Source organism: Phyllostomus hastatus, unplaced genomic scaffold (genome assembly GCF_019186645.2).
Source record: "Phyllostomus hastatus isolate PE091 unplaced genomic scaffold, TTU_PhHast_1.1 phas_contig_948, whole genome shotgun sequence".
Lineage (NCBI taxonomy): Eukaryota > Metazoa > Chordata > Mammalia > Chiroptera > Phyllostomidae > Phyllostomus > Phyllostomus hastatus.
The window spans coordinates 7,155,264-7,173,838 of NW_025333993.1; the positions used below are offsets into that span (position 1 = coordinate 7,155,264).

Genomic DNA, 18,575 nt, shown 5'->3' on the forward strand with positions numbered 1-18,575 from the left:
GCACGAGTCTCCAACAACAGGTGTTGGGAACCGCCCTGCCTGGTTTCAGGAGCTATAACCCCCGCCAAGGCTAAGGCTGGGGGAATGACCTTGGACCGTAAGCCAGCAACCAGTCAAGAGTTTATCTCCCTGGCAGGAGCTTTGCTTCTGCTCCTTTTACTTCATCCTGTCTGGCCCCCAATGCTTGATGGGTTAGCCAAAGATGGGTAAGATTCCCCAAGAGGGGAACGACCTAAGACAGGCACGGTCACGTGGGAGGCCCCCAAGGAAGGACTTTGGGGGCTACAGCAAAAGGGGGTGATGGACCCTCACCCCTCGGCTTTGACAAAACCTGAGTCTTCATTGTCTGCGGGAAATCTCCTAATCTCTTGGCTGCCTTACTGCCCTTGCTCCACCTAAGCCTGAAACAATGACGGAGGGTGGTGCAGCCCTGTGCTGGAAAGGGCGGGTTCCCCAGGTGATCAGGCCTCAGAAAGAATATGGAAAATCCTGTGAAACCTGCTTTGTTTAGAATGCTCTCAATTAACTGATAAGAGTCCAAGGAAGTTTGTTCCTCAAAGTTTTACAGCTCTTTCGCTATCTGACCCTGACTCAGAATAGGCCCTCAGACTTCTTTGTTATCTATTGTTCGACCCTTACCGCCTGGCAATAAGCTTTACCTGAATTCTTATGCAAATGAACTCAATAAAAAGCCTGCTCGGGCGGGAGAACGGGGTGCTCTCTGTTAGGGGCGCTCTCCCCTGGGGAGGGTGGCCGTTCCGTCCCTATTCCCCCACAGGACCTGGTTGTCTCCGTGTATGTTTTTCTCGTGTTTCAACGAACCATCTGCAGCGTTCCGCGGCCACTGCAGGCCGGTGGTCGTGTCAGACAAGTCTGACGCAACAGTCTGTTTTACTATTGTTAAGCACCTTTTATGCTCCTGACCTTTCAGTGGGCCGACACCCAACGTTTAAAAATAAAGGCCCGGCCCCGCCCACGTGCCCCCTGCGTGCACCACTAATCAGAAGCAGTGCCAGGGCACGCGGCACGTGGCAGTGTTCCTCCCAGGCCCACGAGCCAGCTCCTCTGGGCACATCCACGGCCTAAGGACCCCGGGTCCCCGTGTGGGCGCCCGCGGACCCCCCACTCACCGGGGGGCTGGAAGAGCGTGTCGCAGAGCCGCTCGGTCTCCTCCGCGGACAGGTAGACGGGGAAGGTGGCACAGTCCAGCAGCAGGTGGCAGGCAGCGGCCAAGGCCTCCCTGCAGCCCTCCCCGGAGCTCCCCAGGTCCGAAACCGCCTGGTCCACGGCCCAGTCCCCCTCCTGCGTTCGGCCGGGGCTGCTGGGCAGGGGTGAGGGCGGCCCCACACTTTTGGTCTTGAACGGAGACCCTCGAACGGTGAACCAGTCGGAGAGCAGCTGCTTGAACTGGGGCATGTGGATGGGCTTGGCATCCCATGAGCTCTTCCTGCCGCGGGGGCCGGGCTCTGGGCCGCACGGCCCACTCTCGTCCCGCTGGCCCGCTGGCTCCCTGGCCTTGCTTGCCTCCCCGGACGCCGTTGGCTGCGCCCCGAAGATGTTCTTGTGGGCAAAGTCGGCGATCAGGTCCTGGATGGCGAAAAACGTCCTCTGCATGCTCCCGCCCATCTTCCAAACGTCGTCTTTCTCGGGAGACACGCCGGGGACCCGCAAGTGCTCGGCCAGCTCTGGCGACGACGCGCTGAGCCCAATCCCGCTGTCTTCGGACTTCAGCGCGGGCAACGGAGGGTCCTCGTCGCCGGGGGTCACGGCCTCTGTGTCTAAAATCATTTCACTGCTGTCCCCTTTCACTGGACTCTGCAAAACATGGAAGTTTGCGATGTGCACTGCTAAGACCATAGGGTCCAAATACCAGCCAAGTGGGGCAAACTGTAAACGTGCATTTCCTGGTTTTACACTCATAATTTTCCACACCGAGAGGACCGTGCGCAGTAAAATGCCGATGGCGTGCCTGTGCGTCGTGCACGGGAACACGCAGACGGCACACAGGCGGGGAGAGGCACGGCCCGAGCAGGGGCAGGCGGATGGCCACACTCTGCAGGTGGGCTGGCCTGGCTGACTTAACTAGACTCTTCAGCGTTACCAACGTTAGTTAAAACCAGTTTCCGACAGATTTCAAAATATAAATAAGGAAATGGGGCTGAGGGCAAAACAAAGGCATGAAAAACTAAGAGGAGGAAGCTAGAACAGAGTCTTTTTAAAAAAAGATTTTATGTGTTTATTTTTTAGAGAGAGGGGAAGGGAGGGAGAAAGAGAAGGAGACATCAATGTGCGGTTGCCTCTCATGCACCCCCTACTGGGGACCTGGCCTGCAAGCCAGGCATGTGCCCTGACGGGGAATTGAACCAGCGACCCTTTGGTTCACAGGCCCATGCTCAATCCACTGAGCTACACCAGTCAGGGCTGGAATGAAGTCTTTAAACACACATACGCACATACGTAAAACACATGCGCGTGTGTGTGTGCACAGTGAGTCCTCAATGAACGTCATCAATAGGTTCTGAGGCTTTAGGTCAAAACAAGTGGGAGGAAAGCGATTCCACCACAGGCTTATGGATATGAACAAGAGTTAACTTCTTGCGGCTTCTCATCAATGTTACAATGACACAACGTTATTCCAACACTTGCTGTACACATTTTTTGCAGCTTTTCCAAAGGGACGACACATCAACCTTCAGTGAACTGACCTCTTTTTTTATACTGCTACTTAGATAATATTACATTAAGTTGGAAAGTCCTCAGCATCTAAGCCGTGGGGCTTTCTAGGGAAGAATGAAGGAATATTATGCAATTTTCGAGACATACTCTTTTTAATGTGTAGACTACAAATATCCTAAATCATCCTTGGGATAGCTCTCTCCGACAGCTGGCACAGCCGCGGGAGAAAGAGGAGTGACTGTGCAGTGGAGGCGGCCATCTGTCACTCACGAGCCATGAGCCGAGGCCCCCGCCCCGCCCGGCAGCTCCGGGGGCCCCCCAGCACCGCCCGGGGCACGCGGTCTCGGGGGGGCCTGGCTGCTCAGTCTGCCCACGCACCTGCCGCCGCTCTGCCCAGCCGGCTTTCAAGGCGGACTTTCCCGATCCCCAGTCAAACTGGAAAATAAAGATAGTTCCGAGGCCGCGCACCTCCAGCTGCTTCTGGAACTGTGTCGGTGTTTGTGGAGGTCAGTTTGGCGGCCTTTCTCCCGGTTTGGAGAGCAACGGCTTTGACTGCGACCTGCTCCTAGGAGCTGAGCCTCCCGAAACAGGCATGGCCGTGCACAGGCTGTGTGGGGGTGCGGACTGCCGCGCGCTCTGTCTTGTAAGAGTGAAAACTGGAAATCACCTAAGTGAGTGGGGCGCGGTGGGGGCGCGGCGGGCCCTGGTGGCTGTGGCTCAGCGGATGGAGCGCCAGCTTGCAAACCCAAAGATGCCGGTTTGGTCCCTAGTCGGGCCACACGCCTCGGGTGCGAGCCAGGCCCCCGGCTGGGGGCACTCGAGTATGGGGACGTGCCCCTAAACAAAGCAAATCAGTGTGTGTTATGGGTTGAATCGTGCTCCCTCAGAAAAGATAACGCAGTCCTAACCTCCAGCACCTGTGAACGTGACCTTGACCTTATTTGGAAAGAGGCTCCTTGCGGATGACCAAGTTAAGACAAGGTCTTCGGGTGGCCCTAGACCAGGGGCTGGTGTCCTCACAAACAGAGGAGGTGTGAACACACGCGGGGTAGACCCCCGGTGACGCTGAAGGCGGAGACTGGGGTGACGGGTCTGCAAGCCGGGGAACGCCCAAGACGGCCGGCTGACCGTCGGAGCCGGAAGCACGGACCAGACCCTTCCCTCGCAGCCTCAGGAGACATCAGCCCCGAGGACAGTGACTCTGTTATTCCGGTCACTCGGTCCGTGGTGCCCTGTTACCGCAGTCTGAGGAAACAAAGCTCTCCTTTGCATTTTTAAAAACAGGGTGACACAGCCACCAGCAAGCACCCAGAGAGGTCTGGGCTGCGTAGGAGCTGCCGCTCTGGCTCCAGCAGGGACGCAGCAGGGCCAGGGAGCAAGCAACAAGGCGCGTTAACGACATCCCTGCTGCATACGGGCTTTTATTAAGTGCGGGTTGAGAGGCGTACTGCAGGTATCACCCACGCATCTTCTAGTCCTCGCTCCTGTCCTCATGGACCCTGACTGCTCCCTGCTCCCGGGGAGACACAAGGTCCCTGTCGCTCAGAGAACCGGCTCTGCGGCTCCCCACACCTACCCCGTTCCCGCTGGTGGACTCCGCATCCAGGAAGGAAGGCGGCATCTGCACCTTGCTGAGCACCTTGAAGCACGTCTTCAGGGCCTGCGTGAGCTCCTCCAGGCTCAAGGCCTCCGAGTGCTCGGCCAGAGGCGGCACCAGGCAGGTGAGCACCTGCGGCAGGTACCGGGTCTGCACCTCGGAGTAGAGCTCCTGCGGATGGGAGACAGGGGACTCAGGCACGCGGCGTCCACCGCGCGGTCGCCAAGGGCCACGCTCCCCCCGGCGGCCTCTTGGGGAGCTGGACGTCTCGGAGCACGAGGAAGCTCCACACTAGCTCCCAGATCAGAAAATATGGCATCTCTCTCGGACCCGGACCAACCGACCCGCTTCGTCCGTCCCCTCCTTCCGCGGCTTCGCCCTTTGCAACAGAAACTCTCGGCCACACTCACTCCCACGGGAAGGAAGGGAGCTGGTTTCCTTCGAGAAAACTGGCCAACGCCGGGGTTTGGGGCAGGACACACACACACACACACACACACACACACTGCTGCCCACTCCCTCCCAAATGACCGCCGCACAGGGGGGACGCCCCCCCCACCCCGTCCACGGAGTTCCAGCTCTGCGCTCCCCCCCACCCCCCCGCACGGCTGGCTCCAGCCCCAGCCCCTGGGCAGCAAGACGCAGCAGCACGCCCAGGAGAGGACGTCCCGCTCCGCCCTCCGTGCGGAGAGGAACACCAAAGCCGTGCTGCGTGTTTACGTCAAACTCCTTCTCCGTGAGTTTAGGGTTATTGGACAGGCACGCGACGTGAATAAAGACATCGCAGGACGCGCAAGCCGCCCCCCCCCCCCGGCCGGGGGCCTCACCAAGGGGAGCACGTCCAGCAGGAACACGAGGAGGGTGCAGAGCTCCGGGACCGTGGGGGGCGGGCTGATGACGCTCCTCCCGGCGGCGGGGCTCTGCTTCTTCGCTCCGCGTAAGTCCCTGGAGGAGAAAAAAAAAACAGGTCAAGGCTTTCTCCCATGACAGTTTCAAGTGTTTCTTTCATTTTCAGTGAAACTCCTTATTCTCTTTCAAACATAAAGGCAGACGGCTTCTACCGTTCCACTCATCACGCTCTGGTGCCTACAGCCTCCTAACAGAGAGAAGTATCGTGAGGGTCGGCTGGTCTCCCAGACAGGTGCACTCGGACATGAACTTCATCAGTCCAGGTGCGGGTGGTCCAAGCCCTCGCGGGCCCCACACCCAGCGGACCCGGAGCGCTGTGGACGGCAACAGTTCCAGGCCCCCAGCCCCCAGCCCAGAGCAGAGGCCGGTCCCCAGGAGGAGCCTGGCGGGGGCCCGGCGCAGGCCGCACACCTGCCGACACGCTGCAGGGGCCAATGTTCCGTGGGACACCAGCGCCCACCCGCGTGGACGGCTCCTGCAGGGCGGTGTAGCGCCACTGCCCCGCGGAGCTGCTCGCCTTATCCTGAAACTCCACACTCCTCTGAGAAGAGCAGGCACCTGGCTAAATAGGCAAGTTACAAAGTATACCCTGGTTCTCGCAACAGTGTAACTTTGGGTGCATCTGGCCATCCCCGTGCAACCCCACCCGAGGTCCTCTTCTCCACTGTCGAAGTTATGGCCTCGTGACACCAGAGCGTATCACAGCCTGAGCTCGACGGAAGAACTGTACCCCATGCCCTTACTTCTGGGTGGCTGCTCTGAAGGAACCTGTCTCTGTGCACAGGGACAGGAGAGGACGTCACCACAGCGGTACTGCCATCAAGAAAACAGTGAAACTGTTCACATTGCAGACTGCTGCGCTGCGTCTGTTACAATACAGACACCTCTTCCAGGGACCTCCCACACGGCACAGGGCGAAAGTCACATACAGCTTGTTAGCACTCAGATAAAACTTCAACAGACAAAACAGGCCGTATCATCACACACTTGTTACGCCCAGATAACAACACCATGGGCGGGCCAGACGCCGACTCCAGAGATTAACACTGGGATGGAGGGAGGAAAAGTTGCGAAAGAGGGGAGTTAGCTGCATCTTGGAAGCAACATTTTATTCCTCCCAAAACAAAACATCCGAACAGCAGTGGCCAAGTGCCGGCTATGATTTCGGCCATGAGTGCACGTGTGCCAGACGTGACTCCCTGTCCTTCCTCGCGTTTGACATGGTTCAGTTAATTCCTCTCAGAGAGGGCACACACATCCTGGCTCTGACATGGAACCGAGCTGGCCGACACACACGCTCCAGCTTCAGTCTCACGTGGCCGTGCTGCTGCCCACGGGCGCGGTGACGGCAACGCACTCCTCACAGGTATCCCACCGCCTGCACAGGGGCGGCTGAGAAGTCGGGGTTCTGGGGCTCTAACCTCCCGGCCCCTCCTTTGCTGTGCAACGCCGCCACCGTGCTTCCCGTGCTTCCCGCAGTCTGGCCTTCCGCCGCCTCCTGCAAGTTTCTCTGGGCCATCCTGGGGAGCTGGGAGTACCCTAAGGCCCTCGGGACAGGGGATGGCCCAGACAAACACCAAGTAAAGCTGTTATCGCAGCCGCTGGGACGGGAAGGGCCACGGCACACAGTGTTCTAACAGGGAGGGGAGCTGCACGCCTGAAGTTACACAGCGTGACTCACGGACAGGACAGGGTGCGAGAGGTTACAGCATTCCTCACGCACGCACGGGGAGGACTGGGGGGAAAGGGTGGGGCGGGAGCAGCCATCCCCCAGAGGTTGCTGCTGCAGAACCTCGGAGCTGGTGGAATTCTCCAGACTCTAAGTCCCGAGAAGCTGATTGCAGCAGCTTGCAGCATGGACGCCTTTCTCCGAGGACTGATACACGGAGGATCTCAAACACCCTCTGCCCCGTCACAGAGCCACACAACCCAGCTTCCCCGCCCCCCGCCCCCCGGCTCAGGCCTCCACAAAGCAGCGCGGAGAAAGCGTATTTCATGCCCAGCTAGGAAACGCACTGAGGATTTTCGAAAGTCTGGCTTCGATACATAAAGAAGCTCCAGAGCTATGGGGCAAAGATTATGCGAGCCTCCTTAATGGGAGTGTGTTTTATCCTGGCGCAAGTTCAGTTGCGCTCCTCCCGGCCCTGTGCCCGGCAGAGACCGCGCACCTGCGTGCGGCCATCCCGCCGCGTCGGACCGCCAGCCGCAGCCGCGGAGCCAGCGACCCTCCAGTCCGTCCTGCGTGTCCCTCGCCCTGCCCTGGCCACTCACCTGAAGCAATCCTCGAAACACCTGGTCATGTAGTCCCAGAGGAAGTCCGAGCTGAGGGACGTGACCAGCAAGTTCACGGTTTTCACAACCTCGGAGGCGCTTCTGTTTTCTTTGATGGCGCTGAGAAGAGGCAGAGGGGCAGTCACAGCCGCATCCGTGAGACACTCTGTCGGGCAAGACCACCGCGCCGGAGACACCAAGCCACCCTCCCGCCTGCCGCTTATTTCTAGAGAGACTGGCGCACTCGGCTAGAGACGCGGACGTCACTGTCCTCACACAGGACAGGGGACGCACGGTGTCGACCCAAACAGTCTCTCGGAAATCCGCTCAGAGCTGTCGTAAGAAGAAGGGGACACAGGGAACCAGCTCTAGTCGCACGGAACGTGTTTGGGTGCTTTATTTTTGTCTTTTTCTGAAGGGCAGTGGCATTACAGATAGTATCTTTTTTTTCTTGATACCTTCAAATAGCAGTACATTCTACAACGAGTGTGCTACTATTTTCATACTCAGAAAAGCAATAAAATACTCTGGGAGGGAAGGCAAGCACTAAGAATTCTTTGCTCATTTAAAACGAATGAGCCGGGACACTCTTGGCGCTGATGTAAGTCTTCTGCACGCTCAGCGCCACGTCAGGCGGAAGGAGTCCCGTGGGGAGCGCGGTGGGAAGACAGAGGCTGCGCGGCCTCGCGGAGCACGGGAGTCAGGGCGGATGGACGCTGGACGCTTGAGGGCAGTGGTCTGCTTGTCTCCCCAGCCCCACTCCCCGCCCTCAGGGTCCCCGAGCATGTGCCCTCAGGATGCCCTTACCTTGACCGCCCCCCCCATCTCCTCAAGACTCGAGTCCCCCCCGAGTCCACTTCCTGACCCCCCCGACTCTCGCCGGCCCCGCTCAGAGCGGCCTCGGAGCGGGGCCGGCAGGGCCGGGTGCCCGCCCTGCGCCTCCAGTTGCTCCCCCCCGACACTCACTACCGGGGTAAACTAGACCCGGCTGCCTCTGTGGAGCAACCTTCCCTACTCGATCAGTAAGTACGGGGTCTGTACCTCCCCGGCCGGGCAGGGACTCGATCCAGCCCCTTTTACACGCCCAGCAGAATTCAACAGGGAGCGGCCCGTTCGAGTCACAGGTCTCCTGCTGCACTGCATCCCCGCTGTCCTGGCACCTCCCAGTTCACAGCGCACAACCGGGGAAAGATCAGGGCAGGCAAGATGGGGGCGGGGGGGGAGACGTCAGGGAGGGAGGGAGGCAGGGCGTGAGGTGGGGCCGGACCCGGACCTGGTCAGCGCGTTCCCGCTCTGCGTGTAGCTGAGCTGCAGGCCGGCGCCCAGCGCGTCTCTGCAGTAGGCGTAGAAGGCCCGGACGACCTCCAGGAACAGGCTCTCCACCACCTGCGGGCCTGCGGTCAGAGGGGACACGGCCAGGGGGAGGTTAGAGACCCGCCTTCAGATCCGTGAACGACACACGCGTGACATGCATGTGGTGGCTCTCCGTAGGCAAGTCACGCCGCCCGAAACGCACAGACACTAGACGTGGCCGTGATGACGACCCCCACTGGGGGTCCCCACCCTGGAAACAGCCAGCGTCTCTGCAGAGCTCACTGGGCGCCGGGCCCCGTCCTAGGTGTGCTGTATGTCATCAGTGCTCACGGCAGCCACGTGGCCAGGCACCACACACATCACAGTCCCGGTGACAGATGAGGAGCCGCGGCAGAAGTCAGAGGTCAGGGCAGAGCCAGATTCTGCGGGGGGCACCCAGGACCTATGCACAGCGTTTGGGTTTTTTTCCTTTCTTTTTTTTTTTTTTTAAAAGATTGTATTTATTTTTAGAGAGAGGGGAAGGGAGGGAGGAAGGGAGGGAAAGAAACATCAATGTGCAGTTGCCTCTTGCACACCCCCTACTGGGGACCTGGCTTGCAATCCAGGCATGTGCCCTGACTGGGAATCGAACTGGTGTCCCTTTGGTTCGCAGCCCGCGCTCAGTCCACTGAGCTACGCCAGCCAGGGCTGTTTCATTTTTTCTTGTCCTGAGCTCTCTTTTATGTATTTACTTTTTAGTTGTTATTGACTTCACTAGGGGGACACTGGTTAAGTGTGTGCTCTGCCGTAAACCGCTCCGCCAGAGACGTGACTCGACGTAGACACGACACGGAACTCCTCTGGTCGCGAGCTAGGACACCACGAAAGGAACGGCAGCCGTGGACGCTCAGGGAGGCGGCACGAGGGAGCAGCCGGGCCAGCTGCGTGCCGGGGGAGCTCGGTGGCCGGTCCGGCAGCTGTGCGGAGGCTGGACACTGCTGCTCTCTGAACGGCCGCCAGCAGGCAGCGAGGGAAGGACTCTCGCCCGTGCGCCCAGAGGGACGAACACAGGGTCGAGTCAGCGGAGAAGAAAGCTCCGTCTGCATATCTGTGCAGGGAGTGACCGCTGATTAATGAGGCCTTTTATCGACGGCCGGAGAATCCCCCACCCTTTCACGAGTGGAGGCCAGCGTGAGGCCCCCGCCAGCGGAGGGCACGGCGAGGCCGAGACCGGCCTCGGAGCAGGGCCAGCAGGGCCGAGTGCCCGCCCTGCGCCTCCAGTGCCGCGGCGTCCACTCCGCTGCCTCTCGGCTGTGTCTCCCCTCAGACAGCCGGATGGCCGCAGAGAGCAAGTTCGACGACTGGCATGACCGGGCGGAAGCCTGCCGTTCATCCCTTCCGGAAAACACAACCGGGAGCCCATGTGAGTCACTGCCTTTTCCAGACTGCGCCGTGACCGTGACTTCCCAGAGCTGCGGTCACTCCCACCGAGAGGGACATCTCCTGGAGCCTCCGCTGGCCCACTGGGGCGGGGGTGGGGGCTGGGGGAGCCTGCACTCGGCCCTGTGGGCGGAGCCCGCGGAGACCAGGGCTCCGGGCTTTGACTCGGGCCAGGAGCAGCTAGGGCTGCCCAGCCCGTGCGACGCACGTTCGTCTGTGTCCCTCGAGTATCGCCGTGCGTCCGGCACGTCGGAGCGGCGTCAGGTGACCGGCAGCGTCTCGGCAAAGGAGCTCAGGCTCCGGGGTCGAACACACGGAGTTTTAATCCCAGCTCCGGGGTGGCCTCCGGCAAACGACCTACCCTTGTTCAACCTTGGTCTCTCCATCTGTGAAATGGGCCCGGTAAGGAGCCCATCTGAGGGCTGCGGGGCCCCGGGGGCACGTGTGGAGAAGCGCGCTACATGAGGCGCGCAGAGCACCTTGCACAGAGGAGCCGCCCGGCCGGGGCTGTGGCCAGCAGTGAGGACGCACCGGGACCTCGGTCTCCCCTCCCTCCAACCCGACCAGAAGCTCTCCTTCCTTTGCACCCCAGGGCCTGCACCATCCCTGCCACGGCCCCATGCTCCACCTCCACCTCGCGGCAAGTCAGCAGAGTTCTCTCTCCCCCGGGGCTGGAGGGACACGGCAACAGCCCCCCCCTCCCCCCGGCCGTGGGCACACCCGGGCACCAGACGGGGCCACCAAGGCTGAAGTCCAGAGAGATGAGGAGTCCCTCCCCTCTCAGGGCGTGGCGGAGGTTAGACGGGAAGACCCGAGTGGACGGAAACTGTAGCACTTTAACGCAAAGGGCAGAGAAGGTCACGCTTCTCGGCTGAGGCTCCCAGGAGCGCCGTGTGTCAGAGGGGACCCTTCAGGAGCCCGAGTCTAGTTCACCCCTTTCCTCTGACACGGGAGAAGCGGCAGGAGCGGCTTGCCCCAGGGTCAAAAGGCCAAAAGGGGGAGGAGGGTCCCCCTTATCCAGAAAGTAAAATCGAAGCTCTGACATCTGAGGTCTGACATTTGACTGGATAGGTGTCCCTACAAAGTCATTACTGCGTGTGCTCTGTGGGCTCCCCCGCAGCCCCCCACCCTGCCCCCTGTCAGGGGCTCAAGGGTGTCTTCCTAAGAAGTGTTCAAAACTTGTGTGTAAAGCTTTTAAGTGGTGCCCAGACTTGACCACTGAGCCGCGTAACGTGACTACAAACTTCAGGATCCTGAAGTTGCAGAGACGCGGTCACCCCGAAGTCACGCGCCGCCTGCACCTGGCCGCGCGTCAACTCCCCGAGACGGCGGCCGCGCTGCCGGCGCACAGCGGGGCCGGGGCCGGGACAGTACCTATCTCCGGCTTGTCCAGCAGGCTGACCAGGATGCGGAAGGGCCGCAGGTACGCGGCGTGGCGCTCCTCGGCGTCCGCGTCGCAGAGCTCCTGGTGCAGCAGCTCGGCCAGGCCCTGTGTGTGTAGGAGAGCCGCAGGTCAGGGGCCGCGCACAGTGAGCAGGGCATCCCTGGCCGGCTGCTCTCCGGGCGCAGGGGAGCCAGCGGCACGGCACTCAGCCCACGGTGCGCAGGGCCTTCCGAACCGTGTCCCCGGGAACGGGCCCCGGGTCTGCCCTGAGGTCCCGCAGGGAAACGCGCCGAAGCACCCGACGGGAATTGGGGTTGACTTTCCGGAGATGCTCCTTTACCTCAACCAGAAGATCCTTGGAGTACTTCTCAAAAAAGTACTCGGACTGGTCTTCGTAGGACTCGGAGAGTTCGGACTCCGGCACGACGGCGTTCCCTTTGATGTCCGAGCCTGCAGAGGAGCCAGCACAGGGGGCCGTGAGGATGGCCGCGCCCACACGGAGCCCCGGGCGGGCAGCGGGCCCGTGCTCACTGTTTCTGACGACGGGGTCCCCCCCCCCCAGGAGACAGTCGGGTCCAGCAAGACAGTGGGGCGCTGAGGACCAGACCGACCGAATTCCATTAGTTTGTCCCAAGAATTCAGCCCGACCACCTCGGACGCATGCAATGACCAGGGTCTAGTGGCGTGAGTGTCATTTGAGAAGCCAGTGGTCACTTGCACGGCATCACAGGGGATTCAGTCTCATCTGACTGTCCTTGCTCGGGGCCGGGGCCAGTGTGGGAGGTGCTCGGGGCCACGGCCAGCGTCCCCTGGTTCGAACAGTGAGGCCGGGGCTCGGGGGTTCAGGGGCTCGGGGGCTGCGGCTACGTAACTGCAGCCGACGCCGAAGTCGGGGTCCCGGGGCCTCTCTCTACGCAGCAAGGCAAGCCCCACTAAGGGAGAGCTACGCATTGAACAAAATCATCCTTCTGATAAAAATGCTTAAAGACCCTGCAAACATGCACCTTGAAACCCTTTACAAGCTTCCACGCAATGGCTTCTGAAACTTTCACAACCAGGGGAAGAGGGGGAAGGAGGGGTCAAGAGGACTTCGTGCCCCTGGCTGATGAGATCTGTGTGCTGGGGGTTAAAGAAAGCTGGGGAGCACAGAGGATATTGGGGGCGGTGAAACTCCCTGGTGTGACGACACTGTGCTGGTGGGCCCACGTCACTCATGCCCCATCTGTCCCAACCCCGGGACAGTGCAGCGAAGGGAGCCCCCTGGTGGGGACTGTGGGTGCTGGGCTGGGCGGTGAGACGTGTCAGTGGGGGCTCGTCAGCTGCAATGAGTGTCCCGCTGGGGGTGGGGTGGGGGGCGTGCTGGTGACGGGGAGGCCGCACCAGTGCCGGAAGAGGGCATTATGGGAAATCTCTGTACCTTCCCCTTAACTTCGCTGTGAGCCTAAAACTGCTCCAGAAAGTGTCTTAAAAAAAAAAAAAGCTGTAGACTCCTTTCACCATTGCTTTGTATTCCATCTTTCTTAGGTACAGGCACGTGGGATTTCATTAAGTTCGTGACAGGGCTACCCTTTCGGCCTGTGACTTCCCGGACTCTGGCCCCGGGAAGCCGTCCCACCAACAGGCAAGGGCCCCTTCACCACGAGGGTGCGGGCTGCGAGACGCAGAAGCGTGTGCCCGGGGTCCTCGCGTGCTCCCCACGCTCCCCGACTGTCCCCCAGAGTCACAGTGCCACACGCGCTCCCACGCCACGAAGCCTTCCCTGACACGGGGTCCCTGTTGGTGGGTTCCCCTCACGTGCCCGCCCCTGGGAAGCTTCTCCATCTACACCTTGAATAAGGTGTACATACATGTTTTGTGTGTGTGTGTCTGTGTGTGTGTGTGTGTGTGGTGTTTCCAGCTTCTTGCAATGGAACTGAGTGAGCATCTCAAAAATCTCACTTGTTAGTCCCCTGTTTTTCAGGTGACAGCTGCAAGACCACCAAAGCTGCGGTGTGGGCCGCAGGACCCGGCGGGCCCGTGCCCCGTGTGATGTGTGAGGGCACCACTGCACACCAGGACTCGGAGACACGCCACCAAGGCCACAGTGCGTGCCGAGCGGCAGTGAGAGAGAGGCCTCCCTTCAACGTCCAGTAACGCGGCCCTCGCGGTACCTAGCAACCACGCGTAAAGCCTTCTGTTCAGAGACATGTCTCTCCTCAGCAGCGTCTGGGTGGCGGCCGAGAGAATCCGCACAAGGTCCGGCCGGAGCAAGGGGATGGCTCTCTCCTCTGGGTCCTAGCAGGAGGGCAGGGGAGGCGGTCACGGCAGTCCCCGCGTTCCCACAGGCGGCCCTGCCTGCCCGTCCCCAGAGCTTCCTCTGAAAAAGGCAGGTCTCCACGGTGCCCAGGGTCAGACGCGATTCAGTCTTTGCCACGCCACCACCGTCCCCACAAAAGCGAACGAGGACCTTTCAGTGCCGCTGGCAAGCACGGGCGGCTGCTCCCCTCCCGGGACAGACACCCAAGGTCACGCCGGCCCACCCGCCCGCCTCCTCGGGAAGTCCCAGCGACTCCCCGTGAGACCGCGATCGACTCACCAGGCAGGTGTACAACGGGAAGAAGAAGAGGACGATTTCCAGGTTGTTTCTCTGCACCAGCACGTTTGAGTCCAGCAGCGACGCACGTAGAGCCTTCACCTAGAAACGACAAAGGACGTGCACGCTTCACTCCCAAGGCATTTCATGTCACTGCAGGCTACCCTTCAGCCATGAAACCAAAGCCACGTTTCCGGGGAGCCTGGCGCCGCCGTGTGAACCCACGAGGAGGAGAACAGTGAGGGGTGCCCGCGGGAAGCCTGGGTCCCAGTCCCAGACCCTCGGGACTGGGCGACGTTGTGAGACCGGCCCGCTGCGGCCCCACCTGCTCCTCCCGGAGCCGGAGGGCTGTGGGCCCCACGCGAGGGTTCTGAGACCTCTGACCTCCGAGTCCACACTCCAGAAGGGCATGTCCTTGGGTTCCAACAGAAGCGTTGGCTAAACCCAAACTCCAAGGACATTCAGTCAAATGCGCCCCCGACCAGTTCAGGGCCCGTTTCGAGTGTCTGAGGACACGGAAGGGCGATACGGCTGCACGACACGTGGAGACAGAGGGCTGCCACACAGGCCAGTGAGAGGCTGTGAGGACACAGAAGAAGAGAGGAAACGGTCCTCCTCCTGGGAGAGCTGAGCTGGACGGACACGGGGCACCGCCCACGGAGGGTCCCCTGGAGAAGGAGGGGCGGGCAGTGTGTGCAGGAGACGGGGTGGGGGAGCGGGTAATAGACCGGCGTCCTGGGCCAGGCTGGGCCGGGCAGGGCCCTGACGGGGCGGGTACGGTGCCTGGTGGTGGGGAGCCACAGCCAGGGACCCTCCTGCGTCTGGACTCTGGCACGGGAAGCCCAGTGGTCTTCCAGCACAGCTCGGACGGGGTGCAAAGCTGCGCACATCTCTCGCAAATCATCGAAAGGGAGGGGGTGGGGGAGAGCGGGAGGGCAGGAACCACTTGGAAATCACTTCACGGCCTGGAAGCCAGACTTGGGAAGTTGGGGCAGGGCGCTGAAAACAGGAAGAGACGGGGCGGGTGGGAGGGGAGGGAGGGTGTGCACGAGGGCCTCCTGCGCAGGTGCCGTCCATCTCCCTCTTCACGTAACCACAGAGGGCCCTCAGGCAGGTCTGTCGTCCCCACTCTGCCAAGACGCATGGACTCCGGGGTAATTCCCACCAAGCGGCGGACTGTCTAACCACGGAACTCAAGGTGCAACGTTCTAGCTTCAAAGCAGCAACAACACGCCACTAGGTGGCGATAGACAGCAGGCCGTCAAACACACGGGAGCGTGAGTTGGGGAAGAGAGGAAGACCTGGGAAGTTCAAGGGTTTTTTGTCTTTGTTTTAGTTTTTGTTTTTGTTTTCCGGGCCCTCAGACCCCAGGCCTCAGCCCAACCGGCCCAGCCTGGGGCAGCCATGGTGTCGCCCACAGCCCCTGGGGGCACGGGGAGCAAGGATGGGTGTCATCATTGGGCAGGGTGTTCAAGGGTTCAAGTTCAAGGTCAGAGAAAGCACGTCACTGCCAGGAAAGAGAGCTAGTCTCGAAGGGACAGGGGACGGACACCCGAGGAACCCCAACGATCTGGTTTTGAGAGCAGCGGTGGCGGCTGGGGCGGGACCAAAGCAGGGGCCACCACAGCTGGGCCGAGGAAGAAATCGCGACTTTTAGCCAGCGCAGCGGAGTCTGGGCAAAGCTCTCCCGCAACCTGACCGCGAGCCGTGTGCCCAAGAGCTGGGGCGCCCAGAAGGGCCTCGCTGGGTGTGACAGCACTCACGCGGACACACAAATCACACGCACACGTGAAAAACCAACAGCACATCCCGGGTGTCATTGAGTGGGGGGGACGCCACCTCCGCGTCCCGCTCAGCGGCTCCACATGACATATGATAGGGGACTCAAGACTTGGAAGATTTCAGCTTAAGGTGAATAGCCATAAATCCAGCAGGTAATGTGTATGTTAAGCTTTCCTTTCAGAAACTACAGATAAGGCCCATCCTGGTGCCTGAGAATAAGCAGCCGACCTCCTGGGGCACTGGTTAGAGATTACCGCCTGGAGACATCCGTACCAGGAAGAAGCAGGCGACTGCCCCTCCTCCTTGGAGACAACTAACTGCCCAGGACAGGAATGTTGCAGCTGCTGAATCTCAGAGCCCTCACTGCACCTTGTTTGTCCTCACCCACCCCCCTTATAAAAAGATCTGGCCAAGAAAGAAAGGGGAAGATGGTTTGTCAGGGTATGAACCCGCCATCTTCTCAGATCGCCGCCATCTGAATAAAGCGCCCATAAAAGATTCCATCACTGCCATTGCTTATTGGAGTTGGTAGTGACAGGCGGCCCGAATGCCGGTGTCTTTTCTGGTTACACGCACTCGGGCTCCATGTCCCCGCTGCTCCCCGATGTCCCTCTGCGGCCCCGGGGACAGCCCGTGCCTGCGCGCCCCTCGGCCCCCGCGGCCCCCGCGGCCCCCGCGGCCCCCGCGAGGAGCGCAGCGGCACCCACCGTGAGCTGGTGATCTGTCCCCAGCATGTGCCTCTGCTCCTTGCCGGGTGCGTCCCTGTTGATGTGGCTCACCACGAAGAGCGAGGCGGGCAGGCGGACGGACGGGCTGGCCAGCGCGCTGCCCCAGAGGGCGCCGTAGAACGCCTCTCTGCCGACCACCAGGGACAGTCTCAGGAGCAGAGCGTCCGTCCTGTGGGCGAGAGGCGGCGGAGTCTGAGGGCCGGTGCCCGCGTGCCCCGGTCTCCCCGGGCTGCTCCGTGAACGCTCTGCCGACAGCCGCGCCGGGTCCCTCTGGCCGGGGAAGCGCCACCATCCTCACAGCGCGGGGCTGCCGCCGTCTCCCGTCTTCCTGGGTTTGTCACCTGCCACTGAAACGGAAGTTGCTAAAACACACGTATCCTGAGGCTTACCGCTTCTTGGCCAACAGGCAGGGTGAGACCCGTCTCTGCCTCTGGCCTGGCCGTGGATGCCGGGCCACTTTACCAGAGGGCGGGGCTGCCAATATTGAAAGGCGACAAGCAGGGCGGCCACTTATATATCGAAGCACAGGGACTCATTAACGTGTGGAAAAAAAAAAAAGTGGGTGTGGCTGACTGCAGGCTTTAATAAAGGTGAAGGTGCCCCCGGCTTCCGCACAGCCAGCCAAACATGTGCCGAGTGACATCTGACTTCAGAAACCCTGGGGACAAACTGCACCTGGGCCTCCCACTGCACCGCCATTTCCAGGGAGCTGGGGACACTGCTCCCTGTCCCCGCACCCCGGCACCTCCGTGCGCTGACCCCCACTCAGGGACGCTCTCCCGCTGAGGGCGACACACACTCGCCTCTTAGCTTTCGCCAGGTCTCTCCCCTGACAGCGTGTCGCCGCCAGTCGCGGCTGCTTTTCCCGACACTGACCACGGCCGGCCGGGTGGGAACTCCTCTGCTGGGGCGCACCTGCCACTGACCGGGGTGCCTTCCCTGCCCACAGTGAGGGTGGAGCTGGCGGCCGGGCGAGAGCATCCGCCAACGGAACAGCAGAGGCAAACCCCCTCGAAGGGCCTCCGCTTAGCACGTGATCCCCCCCAGGGTCCGGAGCGCCCCCTTTCTCGGTGCCTCCTATCCGCACAGAGTGCAGAAGACGGCCACAGAAGGGCTGGCCCAGTGCAACCGGGTGGCCTCCCCCAGTGTCCGGTGTCTAAACCCTGTGACCGCCTCCTGGCCGGTCCCCAGGACAAGCTGAACCCCTCTCTGGGCACGCCGGCGTGCCGCTGTGAGACGCAGAGAGGGAGGGAGGCGACATGAAAACGACGGGGTCTCGTGCAAACCACTCACCGGGGAGGACAGGGCCGTCGCTGCCCGGTGGGCCCTGCTGGCGGGCGCGTCCCCAGCGCCCTGATGAGCGTCTGGGGCACGGCTGGCACTCAGAGCAGCTGCCTCTCCCCCTCCCTCTTATTACGACCCCAGCCCTCTCCAGCTGACTTCCCAATAATCCGTTCGGCGAGTACAGAAACACTTCAGACAAAAAGCCTGCTTCCTTTTTACGTTAGAAGTGGAATGCTGTTCTCCTTAAAACTAAGCTGAGCCTTTTTGTCTCATAAAATATCTGTAGCAAAGGCTGGGCGGTTCGGTCCTCTCAGGAAACAAGCACAGAGGGAGAGGCCCGAGACACAGCCAAGGTTCAGGAGAAGCCCAGGGGACGGCTTGGCGGCTGACGGCACCAATTTTCCTTTCAGGGCTGCGCGGACGCAGGGCGTCTCTGCCGGACGCTGGGCAACGCAGCTAGGGCCCCACGGGGGGCAAAGGGACCCAGCGGCTGCGGTCACTGCGGGTCGGGTGGACGGGTCGCGGTGTCCCCTGCGCAGACAAGATGGTCCTGAGCAGGGGAAGAGGGTCCCACAGCGAATCCCTCCGGCCAGAGGTTCAGGACACCCGGAGGGAGGGCCCCTCTCCCTCCAGGACCCC

The 18,575-nt window shown here is 61.2% G+C and overlaps 1 protein-coding gene and 1 non-coding gene across 6 annotated transcripts in view; both read right to left on the reverse strand.

Moving 5' to 3' along the window:
- DOP1B (DOP1 leucine zipper like protein B) overlaps positions 1-18,575 on the reverse strand; it is a 79,448-nt gene that overhangs the window by 37,177 nt on the left and 23,696 nt on the right. For all 5 annotated transcript variants that reach the window (XR_006787403.1, XM_045852449.1, XM_045852446.1 and 2 more), the window contains exons 5-14: positions 16,632-16,821; positions 14,146-14,244; positions 13,721-13,844; positions 11,911-12,020; positions 11,561-11,675; positions 8,727-8,847; positions 7,454-7,573; positions 5,101-5,218; positions 4,253-4,444; positions 1,131-1,815 (exon numbers count right to left, since the gene is read on the reverse strand). Coding sequence is in view for 4 of the 5 variants with exons in the window: in XM_045852449.1 (XP_045708405.1) it covers positions 1,131-1,815; positions 4,253-4,444; positions 5,101-5,218; positions 7,454-7,573; positions 8,727-8,847; positions 11,561-11,675; positions 11,911-12,020; positions 13,721-13,844; positions 14,146-14,244; positions 16,632-16,821 (1,874 nt within the window). In the remaining variant the exon portion in view is untranslated. The remainder of the gene's footprint in view (positions 1-1,130; positions 1,816-4,252; positions 4,445-5,100; positions 5,219-7,453; positions 7,574-8,726; positions 8,848-11,560; positions 11,676-11,910; positions 12,021-13,720; positions 13,845-14,145; positions 14,245-16,631; positions 16,822-18,575) is intronic.
- LOC123828134 lies at positions 15,498-15,606 on the reverse strand. The gene has a single exon (XR_006787427.1). It is a non-coding gene; the product is annotated as a small nucleolar RNA SNORD23 (small nucleolar RNA).